At 43.8% G+C, this 27655-nt stretch overlaps 2 protein-coding genes across 5 annotated transcripts in view; one reads left to right on the forward strand and one right to left on the reverse strand.

The window, feature by feature from the left end:
* The window catches only part of LOC310643907 (tetraspanin-15-like), a 73310-nt gene extending 63182 nt beyond the window's left edge, over positions 1 to 10128 (forward strand). For 3 of the 4 annotated variants that reach the window (XM_083368584.1, XM_083368586.1, XM_083368585.1), the window contains 3 exons: positions 682 to 735; positions 4993 to 5109; positions 8695 to 10128. In XM_083368584.1, coding sequence (XP_083224710.1) covers positions 682 to 735; positions 4993 to 5109; positions 8695 to 8928 — 405 coding nt within the window. In that variant the 3' untranslated portion in view covers positions 8929 to 10128. The remainder of the gene's footprint in view (positions 1 to 681; positions 736 to 4992; positions 5110 to 8694) is intronic. The other variant, XM_083368587.1, reaches the window with a different exon arrangement.
* BOLA3 (bolA family member 3) overlaps positions 1 to 27655 on the reverse strand; it is a 460366-nt gene that overhangs the window by 324595 nt on the left and 108116 nt on the right. The window lies entirely within an intron of this gene.

Below are 27655 nucleotides of genomic sequence, written 5' to 3' on the forward strand. Positions count from 1 at the left end.
ACCAATCTTAAGGACAATAGTCAGGGAATTGTTTGCCACATATCAAAGCAGACTCCATGTTAGTTAGTTATTTAATCATTTAATTTAGCATATGTGTGAAACAGCTTTCTCAGTTCAGCTTGGGAAGGGGGCGCTCATGCTGATCCTACTGAGGACGAGGAGGAGGCTATCTCCCATTACTCTTCAAGAACAGTAAAAAATTATTGGGTTTTATTGGTTTATGACTACATCAGAGAGAGAGGGCTTCTCTTCTGAGAGGTGAATATCCTGCTCCAATTTCAAATGAAGCTGAAGGGAGCTCATCCTTGCCAAATGGGAAGAATATGCTAAAAAAAATCTCATTCTGAGTCAAAATAATGACCAACTTCTTTGTCAACAGAACAATTGAAAATAAGTTGCCTCAAGAAAAAGGAAGGAACTAAAATTAATCAAGAGCCACTGAATGATTCTTAGCTATTTGCAAAACCTAATGGTTTCCAATTGTCCAACAGGTATAGCAACATCGTGACTGGGATGACTTCCTAAGACATGATTTGCTTCATCCCACTTAAAAGACACAATTGCTGGGACCCGATAGAAAATATTAAGACTTTAAGCTTTACTTTTTTTTTCTTCCTGCTCTCTTAAAAAGAACCACCTTCCATGTGCTGTTATTAAACACTCTTCTTTTTGTTTTTACAGGCACCAGGAGAAGTCATCAACACCCTGTGTGGATACCGGACACTAAATCAAGAGGTAGCAACTGAAATTCCTTGGGCTGAGTTGAATGCCAAACAGCAGTGGGCAGGCAGGGAGATGGGTGGCTAAGAGGGGTGATATAAATATATAAATAAAGTAAACAGATGCTTTGGGAGTGTCGCTGCTGAACTCCCCATGGAGCAGAATTGCCCTGGCTTAAGATGGCGCCTGAGGTCAGGCAGCCTTTCTCGCTGTGGTTACTGTGGCTGACAATCCAAAAGCCTGAGGGGTGCGCCCAGAGATGGCATACCATTTTCTGACTATTCTGGATCCAAAGCCGTTGTACTGTAATTAACCCCTTTTTAAGACTTCTATGGTCTAGAAGGGACGCGGTGGCTCAGTGGGTTAGGATGCTGAGCTTGTCGATCAGAAGGTCGGCAGTTTGGCGGGTCGAATCCCGAGTGCCGCGTAACAGTGAGCGCCTGTTACTCGTCCCAGCTTCTGCCAACCTAGCAGTTCGAAAGCACGTAAAAAATGCAAGTAGAAAAATAGGGACCACTACGGTGGGAAGGTAACAGCGTTCCGTGCACCTTTGGCGTCTAGTCATGCCGGCCACATGACCACGGAGATGTCCTCGGACAAGCGCTGGCTCTTCGGCTTTGAAACGGAGATGAGCACCGGCCCCTAGAGTCGGAAACGACTAGCACGCATGTGCGGGGGAACCTTTACCTTTTACCTTTATGGTCTATATAAGCAGGCCATTAACATTAACAGTTCTCTCCAGATAGTTTGAACTCGTGGAAATACCCTTTATCATATAGAAATACCTTTATTGCATGTAGAGTAAGATGACGTTTGTACAGCATTTCCAAGATATTCCAAGGTATCTCCAATGTCAGAAAATGGTAATATTCCCAGCGACTGCACATCTGCTGTTATCACATGTTAGCTGGACAATGGAGGATGGGATTCTCTCCAGAGACAAAGGAGGAGGAAGTCCATCCCAGAAAGGGGAGGGAAGAGAAAATACATCATAGGGTAGGAGGGTCTGACTGCCCACATTGTAATTACCCCAAAACAGCCACGTGGTGGTAGCACAGTGGGCCTTGGGCCAGGTCTTCTGAACAGTCCACCACCTATAGAACCGGTCTCACTCGCCCTTTAATGGTGTGATGGGAGCCTTTCCTCCTTTCTTTTGGAGAACAGCGTTGGAAGTTTAAAACAAATTGATAACCTACCAATGAATGCTTCATCCCATATTCCCTGGCATTGGTCAGGAAGTGCAGACCTAGAAACCAGGAGACGATGAATTCTAGTCCCTCTTTAGCCATGTATGCTAACTAGCTGGCCTTGGGCCGGTCTCTCTCTCTCAGCCAACCCACCTCACAGGGTTGTAGTTTTGGGGAAAATAGGAGGAGGAAAGAGTATTAAGTTTGCTTGCTGCCTTGAGTTACTTATAAAAGTAATAAAAGAGGGATACAAAATTCAATAAATAAATAAAAAATCTGCTTAGTTTTTCATTTAACATCCCGCCCCAGATCATTCAGAAATAATTCAGTTCAAGAGTTAATAGTCCAATTCAAAACCAAAATGTCATCCCTCTTTTACTAAGTGCAGCATTTCAGAAAACCAGATTTGAGCAGTGTAACAGGATAAATACATGTTCAGAGAAAGAAATAAAACTTCTTGTGAATCTGGGATTAGCCTTTCTGACAGTGTTTCCAATAAACCTCACAAAGAAAGCCACAAGAGAGGCCAGTTCAGTGACTTTAAAGAGACTGTCAGTTTAAGAACTCCTAATCTGTTTGGAATGGAAATTTGCTACAAACCCTTGCAACATTTCTACATATAAAAACGCAGCAGAGAAAGCCTGCAGAACGGCTCCAAAATGCTTTCCAATCACTTTCCATTGAAGGCGCCTGTATTTTCTTCTGTGTGTAACGACATGCAGAGGTGTGTGTTTCTCCTCTCTTCCTTGTACGTGTGATGGTGCACATGCATGTGTTGGAAAGCTGGGGGCATGTAATAGTCCTTGCTTAGTGACCACAATTGGGACCAGGAACTCTATTACCCAGCACCACAGACACTAAGCAAAGCATCACATGACCATGACTTCCAACTTTACTACCAACCTCTCTATTGACTCTGCTTGTCGCAAGCCAGTTGTAAACGATACAAATGGCGATCACGTGACTGGGATGCTGCAACAATTGTCAATGCAAGGACCAGTCATAAAGTTAAAGCTCCGTTTGTGCTTGGATGAAAAGCCGAGCCGAGCCCCTGGGTGGATCTGATCAGCTTCATGAACTCCCTCCAAATGTTGGCAGTGAACCGGACCCCTCGATCTGATACATTCTCCCTGGCGCTCCATGGAGCTGGTAGACATGTTTTAAAAACAGCTTTGCCAGTCTCTTGAGTGGAGGGAAGGCCAAGGAAGGCAATAAAGTGAGCCTCTTTTAAGAAAAGGTCAATAACAGTCCAAACTATGGTATTTCTGCTCTTTTCAGGGAGCTTGACGATGAAATCGATTGCAATTTCCTCCCAGGGCTGGGATGGTTCCGTTACCTGCTGTAACATCCCAGCGGGGTTTCCTGGTCTCTTTTTCATGGCGGCACAAATCACACAGCTTTTTATATAACTTTCAGTGCCCTTTTTCATCCCAAGGCACCAGAACTGCCGCCTTACTAAATGCAAAGTTTTTAAAAATCCAAAGTGACCAGCTTGCTTAGCATCGTGGCTTCGTTGTAGGAATTAAACCCTGAGGATGCTAGGAAGGTACAACCTGGAACCTTTCCTTGCTAGTTCATCCCTATATTGTCTGTTGTCTCTGAACCAGGGGTCAGCTTTCAGTTTGGTTCTGAGTTTCTGGGTTAAGCTGTCAGGGCTTTGAATAGAATAGAGCTGGAAGGGACCTTGGAGGTCTTCTAGTCCAGCCCCCCGCTCAAGCAGGAGAACCTACACCATCTCAGACAAGAGACTGTCCAGTCTCTTCTTAAAAACCTCCAGTGAGGAAGCGCTCACGATTCCTGAAGGCAACTTCTGTTCCACTGGTTAATTGTCGTCACTCTTAGGAAGTTTCTCTTTAATTGAAATGTTGCACCCATCAAACTTGCTTGGGGGATAATTTGTGCGGGGTTTTTAGCGCCTCAAGTTTCTCATGGTCAGTCCATACTTCAAAGGTATTCTTTAGGAATCAGTTGGACCCCGGATAACTGCTCAGCTGCAATTTTCAAAGTCTCAGTTGGTTTATGTCCAGCTTTAGTGGGGGTAGCTTCCCTCTCTTGGCCGTCATGAGTAGGAGGAATGGGCTCTGTTCCTAATCTCATAGTTCTTACCCTGTTTTCCTACTTATCCAGCTAAGCCAACCCCAGGGTTACAGTCTCAGTCATTTTGGGGATCACCACAAACTGGATAATCTCCCAATGCTATCCCATCTACAGCCGTACTGGCTCAGGTGTGTTGCAGGTGATCCTGCAAGTAATGACCCATTGACTGCTCAAATTTCATGGCTAGGGATTCCTAATTTAAGCACTGTTTGGAGGTTGATTAGACATCGGGTACAGCCTGAATCTATCAGGACTTCTAATTCAGTTTGGGACCCTATTTTAGGTGCTATACATTTAGCAGGGATGGTGAAAATGGCTTGACTTAACCATCGATCGTTCTCGCCTTCACCGTCACTGTCCTAGGGGGCTGGTATTTGATGGTGTTCAACCGGAGTTCTCTCTCTCACCCTTGAGGGGGAAAGAGACCTCGAAGGGTTGGCTTTGATGTGCCCAGCTTGATTTCTCGGCCTCTCCGTTGGGGGTTTTTCGGTTTTGATGTGGTGGCTGGGGTGCTCTTCCCCTGGGGAACCGGTGCTAGACATTCAGCCGCCTGCATTCAGTCACCCGATGTCCTTGCTGGCTGCACCTGCAGCACCTGATCAGAGGGCCAGGAGGAGCTTTGGGAGCATTGCTCACTGAAGCTCCTGCTGGGCATCATCCGAACTATATGGTGGATTCACACAGCATAATCTGGTTACTGAATTAGCTCCTCATCACTAGCTAAACTCACCAAACAGCTCGGTTTACCCAACATGCTTAGTCACATACTCTGATAAAGATCTGCCTGACCACCATACTAACTTTGTTAGTATTGCAGAAACTGTTATGTTGGGTAAATTTGGGGGTACCTGCTGGATTTCAGTAATTAGTTAAAATTTCCATCAGTCAAATGTAAGAGCAGAATGTATGACTGGTGTTCTAAAAGCCAATGACTTGTGACAGGATGAGCAGAATCATGTCATTAATTAGCAGTTTATTCTTTTTGTAGCGACTGGAGCTGGTGAACACCATCCACGTACGCGGCTGCATCCATGCAGTGAGCTTTTGGTTCAAAGACAATTTTGAAGCCACTTTAGCGATTGTTTGCTCTTTGCTCCTTCCTCAGGTAAAAATCCATTTTGTTCTCTGATGGTGGCTCAGGGGCACTTGCGTTTTGCCCATGAAAAGGCAGCACAAAAGAGGATAACTTCAGCACATAAGGAAACTTTACTGGAAACGTAAAATTGGTGTGTCCATCTGCTGGGGGAACTTCACAGTCCTAGGAATGGCGCTTGCAACCTTTGCATTATGGTGCCAATCTTGAAGTTTTTAGACACCCCGCGAGCCCCCACATGTCCTAATAAAAAAGAATCAGGATCCATAACATGTTCAGAGTAGCTGTCTTTGTTGGCCCCTTGCCAAATGAGCCAGGATAATTAGTATTTTCTCTCCAGGTGCCATCTTTCCTCTTTATTGGGATCCCTGGGCATTCTTTATTGTAGTTCCTGCGAAGGGAGTCCCTGGGACATTCAGAACAGAAACAAGCTGGGCAGATGCCAAATTTCTTCTCTTCCCCACAGTTTTCTTTCAGTAGTCGCCTTTTTAAAGGATCCAGAGCTGGCATTTTTGTTTTGTTTTGTTATTTTGCTCATTTACACAAGGACCAGGCATGCTGTAGGAAATGTTCCATTCACTGCAAGAATTGGACTTGGAAGGCCTGAAAGCAGCTCCCATTGCATCACAATCAACCCTGGAGCAAGCCTGCTAATACTGTCACCGAGCCTCATTTGGCCTTCGGACCAGCAAAGCTCACAGAGTCACCCAGCATGAAAGAGGAGAAAGGAGAACTCCCAGCCTGAATCCCATTCCTCCAGGGTCTGCGCTGGTGCCAACACCTCCTTTAGGTACGGATGGATCCTCACGCACCAGGGTTGGAAGGATCTTCACCTTACCGTCCTCAGTTGCATAGCCACCCGTGGCACAGAGTCTCTCCCCAGAGTGGCTCGGTTGAGGGCACATCATGTTCCTCAACTTTTCACTGTTTAGGTACAGGTCTACCAGGCTTGTTCACTATACCACAGGAGAGCTTCAAGAGGTCTCGTCACCCGCCTAGCCCTTCCACCATCTGGGGCTCACAGCTCATCACAGGAGTTTACTGCTCACATTGCCTATATGGAGTTCTCCTGCCTTCCCTGGTACCCCATCACCAAACCACCCAAGGCGCTACCTAGATTTGAGCATGCAATATGGTCCTTCCTTCTACCATCTGGCACCATCTGGAATTGATGGCATAGAATCAAGATCACGTGAAGTATTAGTACTGCTTTATAAAGCCCTAGTAAGACCACACCTGGAATATTGCAACCAATTTTGGACACCACTTTACAAAAAAGATGTTGAGACTTTGGAAAAAGCGCAAAGAAGAGCAACTAAGATGATAAAGGGCCTGAAGACTAAAACATATGAAGAAGGGCTGTGGGACTTGCGTTTGGCTAGGCCAGGGGTAGGCAACCTTGGCTCTTTTATGACTCGCGGACTTCAACTCCCAGAATTCCTGAGCCAGGATAGTTGAAATCCACGAGTCATAAAAGAGCCAGGGTTGCCTACCCCTGGGCTGGTCTAAAGAAAAGAAGAAACAGGGGCGACATGATAGTAGTATTCCAGTATCTGAGGGGCTGCCACAAAGAAGAGGGCATCAAACTATTCTACAAAGCACCTGAGCGCAGGACAAGAAACAATGGTTGGAAACTGGCCAAAGAGAGAAGCAACCTGGAATTAAGGAGAAACTTCCTAACAGTGAGGATAATGAACCAGTGGAACAGCTTGCCTTCAGAAATCATGGGTGCTCCATCGCTGGAGATTTTTAAGAAGAGACTGGACATTCACCTGTCTGAGATGGTATATGTTCTTTTGCTCGAGCAGGGGGCTGGACTAGAAGACCTCCAAGGTCCCATTCTACTCTATTCTGTGAGGGTTGCAGCATCCCAGGATCCTGTGACCATCATCCCTGTGATCTTCCCAGGCGGCCTCTGATAAAGCCAATGGGGGAAGCCAGATTTGCTTAAGGACCACAGGATTCACTTAACGACTGCAGTGATTCGCCTAACAGCCGTGGCAAAAAAGGGCATAAAGTCAGGTGTGACTCACTGAACAACCGTCTTGCTTAGCAAAGGAAAGTTTGGTTCCAGTTGTGGTTGTAAGTTGAGGACTGCCTGGTATTTGTTGTATCAATTTTCATTCATTCAGGGAGGGAAGAAGGGAGAGAGGGAAAGAGTGGAAAAAGGTAAAAGAAAGGGAGGGAGAGAAGGATAGAAAGGAAAGGAAGGAAGGAAGAGGCAGGCAGGGAGGCGGAAGAGAAACAAGAAAGGAGGGGAGGGAGGGAGGAAATAAGGGAAGGAAGGAAGGGAAAAAAGACAGGAAAGGGAAGGAAGGGAGACAGGGAAGGAGGAGGAAAGGAAAGGGAAGGAAAGTAAGATTCTGCTCTCCAAGACATCTTGAAATTACAGTCAAGGTGTTTCGTGATCCTCCCCTCCCCCCACCTTTTCTCCCCAGTGGGAAGATCTTTTTCTTGCCTGCTGCAGCGATCAACGCGCCAGAGCCTAAAACCCGGGTCCCTGCCTTGCAGCCATCCTCCAGTTGAGGAAACTGAGAATTGGGGGGGGGTCGGACTGATTGGCTGCCGGGAGACGTGCTGCCAGGTCCACCATTCGTACTCTGGCGCCCTTCCATCGCACTAAGGGGGGAGAGGGGATGGCATGCTTGGGATTTTTCCGCTTCTGCTGTTTGCTTGGGAATTGGGGAGGGGGGCTGTCTTCGGAGACTGAATGGGTGCCTTCCCAGCCGGTTGTCGCCAGGTTTTTTTTTTAATCCCATTTATATCCCGCCCTTCTCCGAAGACTCAGGGCGGCTTACAATCTAAGAAGCACAAATCAATGTGCTTAGCAATAGCCTTCGTTCTATGTATATGCCTGTTTATTAGGGCTTTCCCCCCCCAAGCGGCATTATTACAAAGTCAGCTTATTGCCCCCAACAATCTGGGTCCTCATTTTACCTACCTCGGAAGGATGGAAGGCTGAGTCAACCTTGAGCCTGGTGGGACTCGAACCTGCACTAATTGCAGGCAGCCCACTGCTCCACCAAGGCTCTTGTGCCCTGATGGCGACCTGCCATCTGCCTAGCACCTCAGCGTTCTCAAAACATTTTCTCAGCATCCCATTGGCCACCAGTGGGCTGGTCAGGAGGGTTGGACTTGGCGAAACCGAAAGAATCGCTTGGTGCTTTGCGCAGGATCTTCAGACTCCGCCTGACTTTCCTGCAACCACTTTCTCTCAGTAAAAGTTCTTTTGATTCAACTCGATGGATTCAAAAGTCTTGCTTTCCTGAGAGGCCGCCTGGGGCAGGCCTGGCATGTGACTGCTTATCCCATGCAGGGAATTGGCCGGGAAGAAGGGCTGGGGGTGGAGGGCCCGGTGGCCATTGGCAGTGAAGAATCGCCGGCACAGGGCCAACGCAGGAGGAAAGCCTACTGTGGGGCGGCTGTGGTGGTGGGGCGGAAAGGAAGTGGGTGTGGAGAAATGTCAGAGCCTAATCCTCCCGTTCTGGTTTGGTGTTGCAGTTGATTGGCGAAGACCCCAGTAATTCCAGCCACCCATAGGACAAGACGGCCATATCCTAAGAGGTCTTTTAACCTGTCTCCGCTGTCTTCTTGCAGGTCTTCGGCTTGGTGATGGCCTGGCTACATTGGCAGAAGCTCAATGAGATTCATTCCCAAATGGACACTGTGGACTTCAGGCAACTAGACTGGAGCAGCTTCAATTTTGCTACTCTGGACCTCACGGGGGCCGGCTGGTGTTGGTGCTTGCCTCGAGAAGGCGGCTACATCCCAGTCTGTGACAAGGATGATGGGAACGAGGTGGAGACTGCCGTTAGCCCCAGCCAAGTGTGAAGCTGCTAGGTGGTAGCAGTGCCCATGTCGGAGAGACTGGTCAGTGCCAGCCTGCCAAAAGAGTTGTGGTTTGTTAAGCAAAGAGATTTGTGGGCATTGTGCTTTGCCTTCTGAAATGTACACAACTACTCAATAATGGTTTTTGCATAGTAGGTTGAGTTTAAAATTCAAGTACGGTAGGTTTTTTTTCCAGTTTTGAGACTCAACTTTTAATATCTTTTTTATTTATTTTTTTAAAAAAACTGAAATGTAGAAGTTTTTTCGTTTTATAGTTTTTACATTTTAGAAATTTAGTAGGAAAAAAACTGGGTATTTTGTACCCTAGATCGGTAAAATATTACTCCTGCATTTTTTATATATTACCTAGTAGGTGGTCCAATTTTTTACACTCATTTCAAATTTAATTAGTGATTTAATTAAGAAAAAAGTCTCTTGATGACTTTAAAGCAGTTTCTTCACTACAGAAACCCAACCAGTCAAGAATCTTGCAATGCAGACATTTCCAGTTCTTTCCATTTTACAGACTACACTACTAATATCGCCATCAAAACAATTCTGAGGATAACCATGAAAAGCAAGGAATTGGTATATAGGTAACGATACATGTGGATGTCCAAAATAAAATAAATCTTATGTTTCCATCTGAAAGATTGCAAAATATTTACAGATGTGGCAATCCCACATTTTTTGACCCTTTGAAAATTAACCTTTATTCTGGCTCTCTGCAGAGTGTTTACATGCGATAGTGGACTTGGGCCACAACGTGGCATCATGTAACCAATCAGATGCACGTTAGAGACCCTGTTGTGGACAAGCAAAGGATGAACTGCTATTAGAGGATAAAGTGTGTCACCTTTCCTGAGCAGGAACAGAGTGCCTGAAAAAGGTGCATTCTGCATTAGTGAAAATTTCACAGCAACGTAGGGTGTTAAATAAATATCTTCCTTGGGAAATGCACCATGCAGAAGGCATTTTCTCATTTTGAAAAAAGGCCTGTGTTGACGAGGTACAGAAACACTTGTAAAATCTTGTTCTTTTCTACTCATGCTGCTTTTGAATTTTGCTGTATATATTCTTTGCTTCTGTTTTTCTTGATTTTTATAAGCCCCGATTTGTAATCTGGATACCTTGAGAGTGTAGTGACTATGATCGATTGACTGATCAATTGATTGATTAAATAAATAAATGGTTGGACATGGATTGGAGTTGTGTTAATCTTTGGCAGCAAACACAGCCTCTTTTGCATCTGCAAAGACTTATAACTAAGTGGATAGACACCCTCATGGACCACAGTTCATGTCATCACACGTGTGGAAAATAGTCCCGAGTGCAAGAGAGCCCGTCAAATGGTGTGATAGTTAAGGCACCAGGCAAGAAACTGGGAAACAGTCTGTTCTAGTAGTCCTCAACTTACAACCACAATTGAGGCCAAAATTTCTGTTGCTAAGCAAGACAGTTGTGATTTTGCCCCATTTTATGTCCTTCCTTGCCACAGTTAAGTGAATCACAGCCGTTGTTAAGTGAGCAACATAGTTGTTGAAGTGAATCTGGCTTCCCCATTGACTTTGCTTGTCAGAAGGTCGCAAAAGTTGATCACATGACCCTGGGACGCTGCGACCGTCATTACTATGAACCAGTTGCCAAGCACCTGAATTTTGATCACATGACCCTGGGGATGCTGCAACAGTCGTAGGTCTGTCAGAAACGGTCATAAGTCACTTTGTTCAGTGCCATTGTAACTTCAAAGGGTCACTAAATGAAATGTTATAGGTTGAGGACCACCTAGACCGGAGAAGCGCTGTGGACATAGTATACTTAGATTTCAGTAAGGCATTCAACAAAGTAGACCACAACCTACTTCTTGGTAAGCTAGAAAAAAAGTGGGATAGACAACATCACCACCACATGGATTTGTAGCTGGCTGGCAAACCGAACTCAGCAAGTAGTCCTCAATGGTACTATATCCACATGGAGAGAATTAAGCAGTGGGGTACCACAATTTGCAGATGACACCAAACTGATAGGAGTAGCCAACACCCCAGAAGACAAACGCAGGATCCAAAAAGATCTTGACAACCTTGAACAATGGGCCCTATCCAACAAAATAAATTTTAATGTGGAGAAAAGCACAGTTTTACATTTAGGCAGGAAAAATCAAAGATACAAGTACAGATTAGGCAAGACCTGGCTCAAAAACAGCAACTGTGAAAGGGACCTTGCAGCTCTAGTGTACAATCACTTGACTATGAGCCAGCAGTGTGCAGTAGCAGCCAAAAAAGCTAATACCATCCTGGGTTGCATAAACAGAGGCATAGAATCAAGATCACATGAAGTATTAGTACCACTTTAAAAACCCTAGTAAGACCACACCTGGAATACTGCAACCAATTTTGGTCACCATACTACAAAAAGGAGAAACATTTAGATTTAGATTTAGATTTATATATTTATATTTATATTTATATTTATTATATTTTTATACTGCCCTTCTCCCGAAGGACTCAGGGCGGTGTACAGGGCAATAAATATCAAAAATACAAGATACAAAAGTTAAAAAACATTAAATAATTGTGCCCGATGCAGTACATTAGTTAAAATCAATGTTAAAACCCCAAACCCATCAGACCAGGCCGGCTTGTTCAAATAAATAAGTTTTTAGATCACGTCGGTAGGAGCAAAGGTCGGGAGCCATCTGGAGCTCAACCGGTAAGTGGTTCCAAAGGTCTGGCGCGCCCACAAAGAACGCCCTCTGCCTGGGGGTCACCAGTCGACATTCTCTGACCGGTGGCACCCCAAGGAGGCCCTCTCTGTGGGAGCGCACAAGACGGAGGGAAGTTGACGCCGGCATCAGGTGTTCCCGTAGGTAATCCGGACCCATGCCATGTAGGGCTTTATAGGTCATCACCAGCACCTTGAATCTCACCTGGAGGGCAACTGGAAGCCAATGCAGATCACGGAGCAGAGGTGTAACATGGGAGTATCGGGAGACCCCCAACACAACTCGTGCGGCTGCATTCTGCACCAGCTTAAGCCTCCAAGTGGTCCTCAAGGGCAGCCCCATGTAGAGAGCATTGCAGTAGTCTAAACGAGAGGTCATGAGCGCATGAGTGACTGCACGCAAGGCATCCCGGTCCAGATAGGGCCGCAACTGGCGCACTAGGCGAACCTGGGCGAAGGCCCCCCTAGTCACAGCTCCAGAGCTGTGAATCTAGGAGGACACCCAAGTTGCGAGCCCTATCTACAGGGGGTAATAACTCACCCCCCATAGTAAGAGGTGGAATAATCTGAATTTCCCGAGATGCCGGCATGCACAGCCACTCAGTCTTGTCAGGGCTGAGCCGAAGCCTGTTCCTCCCCATCCAGACCCGAACCGCCTCCAGGCAGCGGGACATCACATCGAGGGCATCACTGGGGTGGTTTGGGGTCGAAATGAAAAGCTGGGTATCATCAGCATATTGATGATACCCAACTCCAAAACCACGAATGATCTCACCCAGCGGCTTCATATAGATGTTGAACAGGAGAGGCGAGAGGACCGACCCCTGAGGGACTCCACAAACGAGAGGCCTCGCGGTCGACCTCTGCCCCCCTGCCAACACCGACTGCGAACGTCCCAGGAGATAGGAGGAGAACCACCGTAAAACAGTGCCTCCCACTCCCAACCCCCTGAGACGCTGCAGCAAGATACCATGGTCGATGGTATCAAAATCCTGACAGTAAGGACAATTAACTACCGGAATAACTTGCCCCCAGAAATCGTGGCGCTCCATCACTGGAGATTTTTAAAAAGAGGCTAGTCACTTGTCTGAGGTTCTCCTGCTCGAGCAGGGGGCTGGACTAGAAGACCTCCAAGGTCCCTTCCAGCTCTATTCTAGCTTTGTGCGTAAAGGTAGTTGCAAAAAATGAATTACGCAGCTCTGTTTTCTTTACTCCATGCCTTCTCCAATTAGTGGGCAGATTGTTTCCTTGACTTTTGTGTGTGTGTGTGTGTGTGTGTGTGGTTGTACCACCCCCTCGTGGTCAGAAACTGAAAGTCTGTTGGAATAATACAGATGTAGAGCGAGACTTGCTTGGAACGGTTGGGCGAGGCGGCAAGAAAATTCTTGCCCAGGAAGGCTTCTGCACAAAGAAGAAAGAAGTAAAAACAAGGGAATCATTTAACCACATATATATGCGGGGTTCCTTTTTAAAAAAATGCTTAGATATTTGTGTTTTAAAAATAAAAGCTGAGTTACACATATAAGAATAACCGAATAACAGCAGGGACTTAGAACATAAAATTTAGAGCATCGAATATGGCCGGAAGGGACCCTGGAGGTCTTCTAGTCCAATTCCTGCTCAAGCAGGAGATCCTACATCACCCTAGCAAATGGCTATCGAGTATCTTCTCCAGTGATGGAGCAGCCACGGCTTCCAGAGGCAACCTGGTTCCACTTGTTATGTATTGAATATATATAAAGTTGTGTTAATCCCTGCTGAAGTGAAACTAACCTAACTCCAACTGCTTGTGAAGCTAAAATGAAACTAACCTTTAGATGACCCTGACTGTTAACTCCAACTGTTTTGGAGGGAAACTTTGAACATTCATATTTGGGCGGGTTTTTCAAGTATTGTGATTGGTTAAGGCCCTATAGGCTCAGAGTATAAATTACAGGCAATTGCCTGCAGTTCTCCAGTTCTAGCTTGAGTCAATAAATGATGTTGTAACTGCTGGTCTACTCCTTGCCTACTGAAGCCCACTGCACAATACCACTGATTAATTGTTCTCACTGTCATGAAATTTCTCCCTAGTTCTAGGTTGAATCTCTGATTAGTTTCCAACTTTACTTCTTGTCTGGCCCTCTGGTGCTTTGGAGAATAGGTTGACCCCCTCCTCTCTGTGGCAGCCCTCCAAATATTGAAAATTGCTATCAACTCATCCCTAGTCTTCTCTTTGCTGGACTAGTTCATACAACCATTAATGTTTTATCCCCCAGTCCCTTAATCATTGTTGTTACTTTTTTCTGCACTCTTTCTAGAATCTCAGCATCTTTTTGTATTGCAGTGATCAAACTGGACGTGGTATTCCAAGTGTTTTACCATTGCAGTATAAAGTTGCACTATCTCTTCTCATGACCCTGATGCTAATCATTTGTTGATGCAGCCTAGGACTGCATTGGCTTTTTGGCAGCTGCAGCACATGGCTGGCTCATACTTAATGGTCCACAAGGCCCCCAGATCCCTCTCACATTTATTGCTATTGAACCAGGTACCACTTATTCTATACCTGCGCATTTCTTCCTTCTTGCCTGAGTGTACATTTACATTTCTCACAACTAAATTGGACTGTTTTTCCTTTGCAGATGCAAAGAATGAATTAAGCAGTTCTACTTCCTCCCTGCTACCCATTGCCTCTTTACCATCTTTTCCCATTAGCGGGCTGATCATTTCCTCAACTTTGTCTTGCTTCTTACTTGTTGAAAGAAGCATTTTTATTATCATTATTAGCATTTGTTGCAAGTCTTGGTTTATTCTGAGCTTTCCTGACTTTGTCCTTGCAGATATGGTCTATTTGCTGGTTTTCTGTTTTAATTATGTGTCCTCTTTCCATTTGTCCAGCCAGTCTCCAGGAGGCAAGACAGATTTGGTGGCACCAAAACAGCAAAATGCCCAACAGGACTTTTTTTGTCATCATTTGATGAAGAAGAAGAGGCCTGGTTTGTCAGATGACCAGGAGAGCCGCTGCCATGCCTGCACCCTTTCCAGAGTTTTTTATTTTATTTTTTATTTTATTTTAATCCCATTTATATCCCGCCCTTCTCCGAAGACTCAGGGTGGCTTACAATTTAAGCACAAACCAATGTGCTTAGCAATAGCCTTCATTCTATGTGTATGCCTGCTTATTAGGGTGGGGGTGGGGGTGGGTTTGAAAGTGTGGTCAATGTTTGATGCTATAAAACAGGCAGTACCTGGATTTCACCAACCTGGTATTTTATATTACACCTTGCTGATGCACCTGCCTGAGCAGAGTTTATAGTAGCCAGCCTGCCTGCCTACAAAACCAGGGAGGGTCGTGGGGAAGAATGTAATGTGTATTGCAGCTGTGGAGCGGCAAGGTCAACCACGAGTTTGTTTTGGAAACTGAAACCAATCTGATTTTCCATCTGGTCCATTATATAGCTAGCTTAGGAATTAAGAACTGTGTTAGAGCATTTAGCATTTAAAGGGTTAATGCTGTATCCTTAAGAGAACTGTATGTAAGAACATTTATCATTTAAAGGGTTAAACATTGTTTCCTTAAGAAATGGCCTCTGGGAAATGTAGTCTAGTCTAGTCAGTTCTATATCTTATCTAATCAGTGGGAGGAGCTTCAAAGTTTATTACAGGACATCCTGGCTACTTGCCAGGTTGTAAAACCCTTTGTTTTAATCAAGCATTGAGCACACATCGATTGGCATCCGTAACAATGCCTAGCTGAGATGGAGAAGTTATTCCTTTTTTACACTGCGAAAATGGACAGATATGAGCATGAACAGATGTACCTATCAGCAAACGTAAGTCTGCCTAGGATTCCTGATCAATAAATATTTGTTTAAATCCATTTCGTGGAGTTTATACTATCTGGATTGGGACTATAACTATATTGGGACTATATCTGGGACACTACTCATCCTCTTCACGACCTGTTTTCCTTGTTCCCTTCTGGGAGGAGGGGGCTTCGTGGTATCCATAGCAGAACATCCAGATTCAGCCATAGTTTCATTCCATACAGCATTAACCTTGTGAACTCTCAGACTTCCTCCTTCCGTTATATATTCAAGATGGACAGTATTTAATATTTTATTGTTATGAATATGTAGGGGTGTGGGTCTATACATATGTTGTATGTAGTATGTTTTAGGTGTGTGTCATGTATGTGTTTCACTTTGAAAGCGGGCAACTAAATTTCATTTTTGATGTGTGCTGGTGTGCCCACAGTAAAAAATGACAATAAAGATTCTTATGTTAAGATTCTTCTCATAATAATTGTCTGGAGCTTAATTGGGTAATTTGACCTGCACTGTCAGGGGGAAGGGAGTTTCTATACTTTTAATATACTACTTTCACACTAATTTAAAGTCAGAGCTGACTTTCCATTCATTATTGCCAGTATGCTGTACTTAATAAAGTCTTGCATTAGCGACTGGAATGTCTCAGGTGTGCTTACTTTGTTGGGATCATCAGCCGGAACATTGACAGGTTGAAGGTTGTTTATAGTGCATCACCGTAATACACAAACCAAGTAAGTAGTCCAAGTAGGAAAACCAGAAGTCATCTACAACATGCAGAGTAACTGCCACTGTGTAGAAGAGACAGATTCAGCTCATTCATGAATACCAATTAGCAATCAAGACACAATGAAAACTACTAAATCTCATGGACAGACTCAACCATAGTTTCAACTGGGAAACTGTGAGCATCCTAGACGAAGCCAAATCTAAAAATGCTAGGGAATTTCTGGAAGCCTGGCATTCAGCCATGAATGGGGATGCTGTGAGAGGACCGCTTGTAAGTCACTTTGTCCAGTGCCATTATAACTTCAAATGGTTGAAAGTCAAGAGCTACCTGTATTGTACATAAATCGGGAGCAAACCTCCATACATTGGCACTGATGATGTTAATGATCAACCATGTTGGGTAATGAAAGGTCTGCAAGTAAAGAACCGAGCTCAGAGAGAGATTCCTTCGAAGTTCCAACTATCTCTCTAATATGTTTTCAGACTAGTGATACTAGGAAAACGCCAGAGGAGGGATGTGTGGGGTGAGGCCTCTGTTTGCCAGGGATCCCTCGTATTTGCTCATTCAGACCATTCAATGAGGACCAAAACAGTTTGGCTAAGGCACTTTCATCCCTGCAGCTAACAATCTTAACCCATCTAAGACCTAGAAACAAATTCTGCTTAGTATCTTTATCAGCTATGGGATAATTGGCTGCTTGAAATTGGTTGTGCATTAAATGGGTCAGAATTCCTTTGAACACACACACATATGAGCATGAGAACCATCCCATGATCCAATTCCTTGCTGCTCTGAAGGGATCAATACACATCATGTCACACACATTTCAATAGAGAAGCTGCTGCAGCATTTGTGGGTCGATAGTATCCCAGCATCCATTGGCCTCTTGCTGACTCTGCCAGCTGTCCAGGACTTAGTGGATCCAAAGCTTGCAGCTGGCCAGATGCTGACCAGTCCCCTGAATGTAGTCTGCAGTATTTCTTGGGAAGGTTCAACTGTAAGTACATTATCTGAACCGTTCAGAATTCTTTGTAGGCTTGTTGAGAAAAAGAATGCTTCAAAGGGAGAGGCTTCTGAAAAAAGAAGTTATCATAGATGGAAGAAGGTATTAATCTGCACTATTTGTAAAAAATAGTCTGAATTTTTGTTCTATTTTTAAAGTATGCTTATAATACTAGATCCAGAACATTTTTTTTAATTCATTGAGTTGTGACTGAAAGGCATTTATTTAATTTAAGCTGTGGTGTGTAACTTATAAAAAAGCATGGTTAAGCAACTTACTCTATTCATTGGTGGCAGTTTTAATATATATTCCACGTTTAATATACTTTCATATAAATCTACTTTTGACCTAACTGTAATAAGACCACATTTTCTCTTATTTTTCTCAGTGTGCAGTAATAAACAGCCTGTAGATGCCAGAGGGAGAGACCAGCGTTGGGTTTAGCTGTTAGTCCCTGTCAAAGTGACTTTGGAAGGGATTGATTTTTCTGCCATGAAATGTGACCACTTCTTTCCCAGTCGCCCATAAAGGACATTTGGGAAATTAATATGCATTGAAACAAGAGAAAATACTTGTAGCTCGGGTTTTAGATTTTGGCAGTGATTTGTTCTTCAAGGTTGTTTCAATTTAGTATCTAACGTTTTGATACCTGACTAGGTAATGTCATCAGCAGGATTTTCTTGGCCAACTGAACACACTGCCACACAAGACATAGATAAGCTAAAGAGGAATAGGACAAGAAAATCCTGCAGATGATGTTACCTAGTCTGGTAATGAAATGTTCAGAAACTAAATTGAAACAAGCTTGGAGAGCCAATCTCTGCCAACATTAATATGAATTCCTGATTTAACAAAAACAAGAAATCCTGCCTGAAAGAGTCCCTGCAGTTGTCTTGGAAGTGTCAGGTTTACCCTGGCCTTCTTCTTCTCAGGGCTGAGGGACAGCGACTGGCCCAACGTTGCCCAGCTGGCTTTGGGCGTAAAGTGGGACTAGAACTCACTGTCTCCTGGTTTCTAGCCCAGAGCCTTAACTCAGGCATATCAATCTCATGATGGTGCAGAAATGCCAGGCAGTTTGCCCTTTAGCATAATCGAACAATCCAGTAGATAGTCAGAAATTAGCCTCTCTTTACTCAAAGAGATTAATGTCAGGACCCACCTCAATCCACATCTTAGGAAATAAGAACTCTTGGATGCAAGTTTAGTCCAAAAGGAAAATGTTTACTAGGATGGAATCGATCGTGGCAATACAAGACGGAATCTAACAAAGTTACATTTCAATCCTATATAAAGCATTCCCATTTCAGCCCCTCCCCTCATCCATTTGGTCAGGCCCCCATCATTTGCTTAGGTGTCAGGCCCTTCCATGGGAAAGGGAACTCTCCTTGGTTTTATGGTTATTGCTTCTTCCTTTTTCAGTTGTAAATGAAGATGCGATCCAGATCTGTCTCTCCCCCTCACTCCCCCAGTTCAAACGTTCCCTGTTGTTTGAAGATCGCCTTAAGTAACCATCCTCTCCCCCCCCCCTCGGAGAGATGGCAGAATCCCCAGAATAAGCCCAATGTTCTACCTATACATTTATGAAATGTGATATAAATGGATTCTGACATTCGGCTCTCCTTTCAGAAAAAAGATGAGTCCATCTGTGGGGAAAGAAAACATATAAATGTTAGCCTGGTTTGTTCGGATATTCTGTATGAAACCTCTTAAGCAACTTAGGTGCTTTAACATGGAGTTTGTTAACCCACTCATTTTCTGAGGAGGGGAGGTGTTTCCATGCCACTAAATATTGTATCGTTCCATGGTGTTTTCTGGAATCTAAGATTTCTTTCACTTCAAAATGTTGTTCTCCTTCCACCATGATGGGGGGTGGTGGTGGTGGGATTTTTGCTCGTAGTGGTGATTGTTGTTCTCTCTTTAATAGACTGCAGTGAAAGGTTGGGTGTATTCGTCTAAGATTTTTGGGTAGTTCTAATTCAACTGTTACAGGGTTTATGATTCTTTTAATTGGAAAGGGTCCAATATATTTTGGTCCTAGTTTTTTACAGGGTTGGAGTGATTTCAGGTATTTTGTGACAATTAAGCTCTTTTAAATAGGCATAGTCCACATTGAATTCAGTTGATTTACTTTTGAATGGCACAAATACGATTCTGTAGTTAGTATAAGTGAATTATAGCAAGGAACAATCCAAGTTGAAATACATTTTTCATAAAAGCTATATAGATTTTATTAAGCTTGTTAAGCTTTTATTGTACTCCACAATTTTATATCTTTAAGGTGCAATATTCACATATTTTAAATTATAAAATTTTCCATCTTTTTAATTTTTTTAACATTCATTATATGCAGCACATACAAATACAGTAACTGCATATATATATATTTCCCTAAGAAATAAGAGGCTGCAAAAATGTGGTTTTTAATCCAGTGAAAAGAACAGTTAACAGCCAAACATGATGCCTTTTTCCTCAGAAGGCAGCCCCCCCCCCCAGCTTAATGGAATCTATGTCCAGGTAACACACGAGAGTGCAGAATTAAGGAAATATGTCTTGAATTGGACAATTCGGGGTGTGTGTGTCACATGTGGATCACTGTTTTTATGGCGGGACAGAAATGGAGTAAGTTTCAGGCAAGGGCCTCTGCAGGGGGGATTTTAAAAAAGCAAAATGGTGGTCACGGTCATCCCCATCCCTTTTCATAGGTGTCACATGCACAACAGACATACAAAAGTGACAGGATCAAGCATTCACAGCTGTTATCTTGACTTTTTTGACATATGCTTACTAGACCCCCTGGCTTCATTGGCCAAATTCACACACTAGGCATCCAGCAGAAAGTTAATAAACAGCCAATTAATATTACCAAAAAAAGTACCAAGAGCAAAACTATGGGCCCACTGCCCACTGGAAATGTTTTGGAATCAAGCTTCTTAAAGAATATTATTGACTTATTTTCTGAATTTTATCTTGGATTTTAGTTTAGTAGTTTGGGGCAGACCAAAATGCTCCCATCAATTATCTAACAATATGATTGTTTGGTTCTTAGATATATTTCTCTATACAATTCAGAACAAAATAAACAAGACAGATCCCAAGCTATCTATTCTCTAATGTGAACAATTACTGGATTTCCAAAATCTTCCCGTGTGACTCTTTCACCAAACCACAGTCTTGCATTTACTGAATGCCTCTATCCTTGAAATACCCCCATTTCCTTGGTCTTTTCCTTGGGACTTAGACCTGCAGGGTCGCTCTTCAAATTATTTTCAAAGTTTCTTCAGTTCTTCCATTTCTTTTGTCTTGAAACTAAAACCAGACACAGTTAAAATGAAGCAACAAAATATATTCAGAAATGTATAGTTAGTTTAGCATATCCTAATCAAATCTACTCAAGTCAAATTCCTAATGCATTTCTACCTCACAGCTTGCAAAATTATTGGTTAACAAATTGATTTGAACCCTAAGAAATTAATCCAAAGCATCAGAATTTTAAGTTCAAATAACTGAAGCAGTTTACCTTTCAGGACTATCATCTGTCTGTCTGTCTGTCTGTCTGTCTGTCTGTCTGTCTATCTATCTATCTATCTATCTATCTATCTATCTATCTATCTATCTATCTATCTATCTATCTATCTATCATCTCTCTCTCTCTTTCTCTCTCTGCCATCCAACTTCAATGTTTTCTTTTATTTATTAGTTATCATAATTATCTATTCATGTCTTAATTAATATATTAATACTATACAATTCAGACAAATATACATATTTGACTTAAACTTGATTCTCTTAATGAGCATAAAAAACGTCATAAAAGTGAGTCCAATTCATTTTACAAAGTCTAATGGGCAGGTTCCATGAGGAATATTCCTCAAGGAGGCTCTGATCTCCTGCCGGCCAGCTGCTTTAGGACCATAGTCTCGGTCATTCCAGGAGCCACAATAAAACGGATAGTCTCTATGTGGGACCCAGCCCTGAGGCTCACTGACTCCGTCAGGCAGGTTGCTGGCAAACACACACAAACACACACTGGTTAGGGAACCACCTAACTGAGAGAACCCCGTGGGCTGCCTTGACTTCCTCAGCCTCAGCCCTGGTTCCTCCACTGTCTGAAGGCTAATCAGGCCCCGAGTGCATCCTGAGTCCAGCAAGATTCAAGAGCCTCACAGCAGCCCGGCATGCAGAGACCCGCATCCGCTGCCTTACTCCCGTGGAGGGCACCAAATTCTCCACCCTGATCATCATAGGAATGATGGTGCCACTTACCATCAGGTCATCTTCCCCTTCACTGGCACTCTTGTAGAAGACCAAGCCAGGCTTGTTGTGGGCCAGAGTTCCCTCCCCTTTGCTGGATTGGGGAGAGACCTCCACAACCCGTTGAGTTGCCCATGTTTTCTCCTTCAGCTTCGCAGTTGGTTTTTTTTGGCTTCAGTTGAGCCAGGGCTTGTGGTGCAGAGGCCGGCTGTGATGCAAGGCAATCAGCAGCTCAATAGCCTTCCTTCCCACATCAGGAACACTTTCCCAGGCTCTGGCAGGGTGTCTCCCCGTGGCAGGAGGTGCACTGCCTCTTCCTCCACAGGGTGCAGGGCATCTCTTGGCCATTCAGTGGGGCCAGTTCTCATGTGCAGTGTGCTCTTGGTGCTCCATCAGGCCGAGATTCACATTTGTGGCTAACTGGTACCACAGGGCACCTCCCAGAGCAGGCAGTTGTGATACAGCTCCTTGTTCAGCCCCTCCCAGAATTGGTAGACCAGCATAGGCTTGGGCCAGTCTCTCAGGTGAGCCACTAGGCTATGAAAATCTTGGATGTACTCTGCCACTGGCCACTTGCTCTGCCCCAGGCAGCGGATGCGGGTCTCTGTATGCCGGGCTGCTGTGGGGCTCTTGAATCTGTCCTGCAACCTCTGCCTGAAAGCATCCAGGTCTTGCAGCTCTGGAGCCCCCTCACTGTGGAGACACCAGCCATCCCACTGCATTTCCCTCCAGGTAGAAGCTAACAACATTGACCCAGGTGCGCTTCTCCAGATACATCGCTCCATGGCTCTCCGTATAGTTCCAGACCTGGGTCAGGAAGTAGGCCAAGTTGTCAGGTCGCCCAGTGAACCAGGTCGCCAGGGAAAGCAGCAATCGGTCCTCTTGTACTAGGACCTATCCAGGCGGCAACCCCATTACTGCCAGGGGTGCCTGAACAGGGATGCCAACTGCCCCACTGATGGGGCGTTGGCAGGGGCAGGAGCTGCTGTTCCCTGATGGGGGGTTCCCACAGCCACTAGTGCAGCCAGCGCCATCAGCTGCAGGAGGGGAGGACTCTTGGTAGGCAGTGGTTTCATGGCCCCCATCCTGACTCCTGCGATCACTGCCCTTGGTGAGGTGGCACCCTGGGCCTCCAGCCCACCGAATGTCTCCCTCAGCTGATCCTTTGACGGACTGTGATCTGTGGGTGGTAACTTCCACCCAGTTGGGTCATTCCATTTGGCTGCTCACCTAGTCTTCCACTTGCTCCCCTGGGTCACCATGACTCCAGGGGGGACCGGTTGATCCTCTGCCTAATGAGATTCTCAGTCATCATGGCTGTCCCAAAGGTGGAGGCAACTTTTTCAGGACGCAACTGGACTCTCTTGTTTTTCTTTGAAGACATTCTGCTTCTCATCCAAGAAGCTTCTTCAGCTCCGAATAGGTGGTAGGGAATGGAAGAATTTATATACTACAAAAGTACTACAAAAGACAAACTAGAAACAAAAATTAAAACAAGCAAGAAAATTGTAAGAGAACACCTATCTGACCTTGACAAATATAAATCACCAGGTTTAGATCCCAGATTTCTGGAGGAGCTGCCAGATGTTATCTCAGAACCATTGCACCACATCTTTCAAAACTCCTGGAGCACCGGGGAAGTACCTGAGGATTGGAAAAGGGCTGATGTGGTTCCCATCTTCAAGAAAGGGAAAACTGACCTTTAAAAGGTGAGCAGGAGCGAAAACAGGGCAGAGAGCAAGAAGAGAACCAAAGGACAAGGGAGCAGATTGTAAATAGGACCTATTAAAATGTATTTGGGCTTCCTCTTCCCTGGGCCAGAAGCCAGACAGCTCTATCTGATGAGAAGAGGGCACATGCAAAAGAACAACAATAAAAAAACACTCTTATTTTACACGTAGAAGATCCCAAGTTCCCGCCTCAAGATTTAAACAAAATATAAATAAATATTTGAGGAGCAGGAGGGAGGGAAGATTTTTTTTCCGTCTTGGCCTTTTAAACACTACCACATGCAGAGCATTTAGCCAAATTGTCGTCTTGGGCTCAATTGTGGTCGTAGGTTGAGGGCTACCTGTGCACCAGTGCCAATCCTTAAAGTAGTGTTTCTCAACCTTGGCCCCTTGAAAATGGGTGGACTTCAACCCCCAGCATTCCCCAGCCAGTCTAACATCAATACCTGGAAGATCCTGGAAAAGATAATCAAAAAACAGAGCTGCGAACAACTAGAAGCAAACAAAGTTATAACTAGTAGCCAGCACGGGTTTGTCAAAAACAGATCATGCCAAAATAATCTTAATTTCATTCTTTGATAAAGTGACTAAATTAGTAGACAAGCAAAATGCTGTGGACATACTGTAGTATACTTAGACTTCAGTAAGGCATTTGACAAAGTAGACCACAACCTGCTGCTTAGTAAGCTAGAAAAAAGTGGGATAAACAACACCATCAGATGGATCTGTAGATGGCTGACAAACTGTACTCAGCGAGTAGTCCTCAATGGTATGACATCCACATAGAGAGAAGTAAGCAGTAGGGTACCACAAGGCTCCATCTTAGCACCTGTACTCTTCAATATCTTCATTAATCACTTAGATGAAGGAGAACTCATTAAATTTTCAGATGACGCCAAACTGGCAGGAATAGCCAAAATCCCAGATCTTGGAAAAAGTTCAGAGAAGAGCAACTAAAATTATCCAAGGCCTGGAGACTAAAACATATGAAGAATGGCTGCAGGACTTGGGTTTGGCTAGTCTAAAGAAAAGAAGAAATAGGGGAGACATGATAGCAGTGTTCCAGTATCTGAGGGGCTGCCACAAAGAAGAGGGTGTCAAACTATTCTCCAAAGCACCTGAGGGCAGGACAAGAAACAATGGTTGGAAACTGACCAAAGAGAGAAGCAACCTGGAATTAAGGAGAAACTTTCCGAGGACAATTAACCAGTGGAACAGCTTGCCTTCAGAAATTGTGGGGGCTCCATCACTGGAGGTTTTTAAAAAGAGACTGGACAGTCATTTGTCTGAAATGGTATAGGTTCTCTTGCTTGAGCAGGGGGCTGGACTAGAAGACCTCCAAGGTCCCTTCCAACTCTATTCTATTCTATACTTTGTTGAATGCCTTGCTGAAGTCTAAGTATACTATGTCCACAGCATTTCACTGGTCTAGTAATTTAGTCACTTTATCAAAGAATGAAATAAGTTTGGTTTGGCATGGTCTGTTTTTGACAAACCCATCCTGGCTTGTAGTTATTACTTTACTCAATTCTAGATGTTCACAGATTTTTTTATTATAATATTTTCTAGTATCTTCCTAGATATTAATGCTGATTAGTCTGTAGTCTCTTGAGCCTGGTTTTTTTTTCTTTTTTTTTTAAGCTGGGAACCTCATCTGCTCTTTTCCAATCTTCTGGTAGTTCCCGGGTGCTCCAGGATTTTTTTCCTAGAGCACCAGGGAATTCTTCCTCCTCAGATTCCCCCTCTGATTCTTCTTCCAACTCCCGGCTTTCTTTCAGGTGCATCTTAAATTCATTGAGGGTTTTTTTCACATACTCCATCACCGCTTCTATTGTGTAGTGGGTTCTAGACCGCATGGAATGATGCCAGACCGATGAGTAGAGCATAGCAGCTCTTTATTGATGGTAGAACTGTACTAAGAGTTTGGGGTTACCTGAGTCCTTATATATTGCTAAGCACATTGATTTGTGCGTCTTAGATTGTAAGCCGCCCTGAGTCTTCAGAGAAGGGCAGGATATAAATGGGATTAAAAATAAAAAAATAAAATAAAATATACCTGGCCAGGTATCCACCTGGCCAATCCATTTGAACCTGGTATTCCCACCGTGACATAGCCCAATCCGCATCAGTCCCGGTACAGCACCACCTGGTGGTATAAGTAGCGCTGTTGCTATGTTGTCCCCCAAACCGATACACAACAGCTTCCATTGCCCCCAATTTCAATTCCTCCTTTTCTCTGTCTTTGTCGAAATGGGCAAGTTCTGCATTTTTCTTCTTTGCTTTTTTCTTCCCTCCACCTTGAGTGAGTGTGACTTTGGGGGCTTTCTCCTTCCATCCTTCCTTCTTACCAACCCCAAGTGACCATCTGGCTAGGTCTTCTTCACCAGAAGGTCTGACCTCTTCCAGGTCCCTGAAGAAGCTTTTATCAGCTTTTAGGCAGTGGATATCTTCAGGCCATTTCTCTGCCTGGAACACCTCCATGTAGAAATCGTTTGCAACTCGCCCGGTAGGACAGCAACTTCTCCGGGTTGAGTACTGTGCAAGGTCTTGCCTTATGTAAGGACCCACTTCAACTAACCACCCAAGAAAGCAGAACTCTTGAAACAGGCATTGTCTCAAAAGGATACTTTTATTAGGGGTCAGTGAAGAAGGGAAGTCAAGGCAAGATAAATAATAAACCTTTATTGTCAAAGTACAACATGTGTACATTGAGATTAGCTGAGCCTCCCCCCCGTGCTCTCTCCCCCCAACACACAGTGACAACAAACCCTCCATCCTACCACACCATGTGAACCAAGATCTGGGGAAAATCCTGCGCAAACGGTATAGTTAAGCAAACAATATTCCTCTTCCCACCAAAATCGTAGGGTTCATTTGAATTTTAGCCAATCCACAGGTAGTATAATGTGTGGGTAACTGGCCCAGTTGGCACGCATCTCAAGGTCTTCTCCAGCTTTCATTTCTCTGTAACCGTCTCCCTAAGGGAGACACATTCCTTTCTCCAAGTGGAGAGAGGCGGGAGAGGAAAGATCAAAAGCAAAAGTTATCCCAAGCGAAAGCAAATTCCCCCCTCTCCCCAGCAGAATGGCAGTAGAATATATAAGCAAGGGAAAACACAAAGGCTTCGGTGACCTGACACCTTGGAAGGATGGAAGGCTGAGTCAACTTTGGGCCATTCAGGATCAAAGGAATCAAACTCCTGGCAGTTTGAGCAGTTAGCCTGCAATACAACATTCTAACCACTGCAGCACCATGGTTCATGTATAATTGCATTTTTTTTTCTTATTTACATCTTAATTATTCGTTTTCTTCACTTTGCAGAATCTTGCTTCTTCCAAAAGGAATGGTATATTGAGTAATTATTTCTCGTTAATCTTTTCATTGCTCCTTTTTCATTTTTTTGTTTGCTTTTAAAGTAGTGAATTAGTAATTTCTCACTAGCTGTAATAGAATTTCATTATTATTTAATAATTTTTTTATCTTTAAATCTATGATAGCATTTACTGATTGGCCATGATGTACGAGAATGACACCCTGGGTGAGAGATGCCTCCGCACCTTCAGAATGCAATATGATGATGAAGAGGGTAAGATGACCCATTTCCCCCCAGCGTCTCCTTGATTCAGACAATAGATTCTTCTACTGGGACACATTGACTTTTCCAGCTCTGATGTCATACATCCCTTGGCATGAAATATCTCCCTCATTCCCTTACGTACTTCCCCGAGTAAAATATCATTTAGATGTTTTAGTTACATGCAGTGCTTTTTTTGTATATATAAAAAAGGTGTCAGAACTCACACACATCATACAACCCACCTTGCCTACCCTACAAAGTTTACCTTTGTAGTTGAAAAAAACACCTTCAATTTTTAGTGTATCTAAAAGACTAGGATATTGTTCAAGGTAAGTTAATACATGTTACCATACACTGTGTGGCTTTAAATTACAAGAAGGGATTTTATTAATCTTTAGGGACATTTACCACTGGCACACCCATTTACTTTAATGAATGGAAATGTCAGCTTTCTGTGTGGAATAAAATTGGCCCAATGAAACAAAATTTGGTTGCTTGTAAAAGATTGAATTATTTTTAAGAAGTTGTCAAACAAGGTGAAAAAAAATTACATTTGGAGTTTAATATGGATATTGACTTGAAACAAATTAAAGTTGAAACTTTGTCAGTGAACAGATTACTTTTGTTAAACCCAACTTAACAAATAGATCTGAACTCACAAGCAAACAAAGAATTAGAAAAAACTATTATCTTGCTTGAGACAGAGAAAGCAGATCATGATCCATGCTTTCAAAACGTGAAAGAAGAGAAAGGGGAGGACCTCCCAGAAATGATGATGGACTTGTTAGCGAGAGCATTAGGGATCGGGAAAGAAGAAACGGCAAATGAGATGGACGGAATATATAGAATCCACACAAATTATGCTTACCTAAGGAAGTGCATATTAGATTTGTTAAGAAGTCAGTCAGG

Source organism: Vipera ursinii, assembly GCF_947247035.1.
Source record: "Vipera ursinii genome assembly, chromosome: 8".
Taxonomy (NCBI): Eukaryota; Metazoa; Chordata; class Lepidosauria; order Squamata; family Viperidae; genus Vipera; species Vipera ursinii.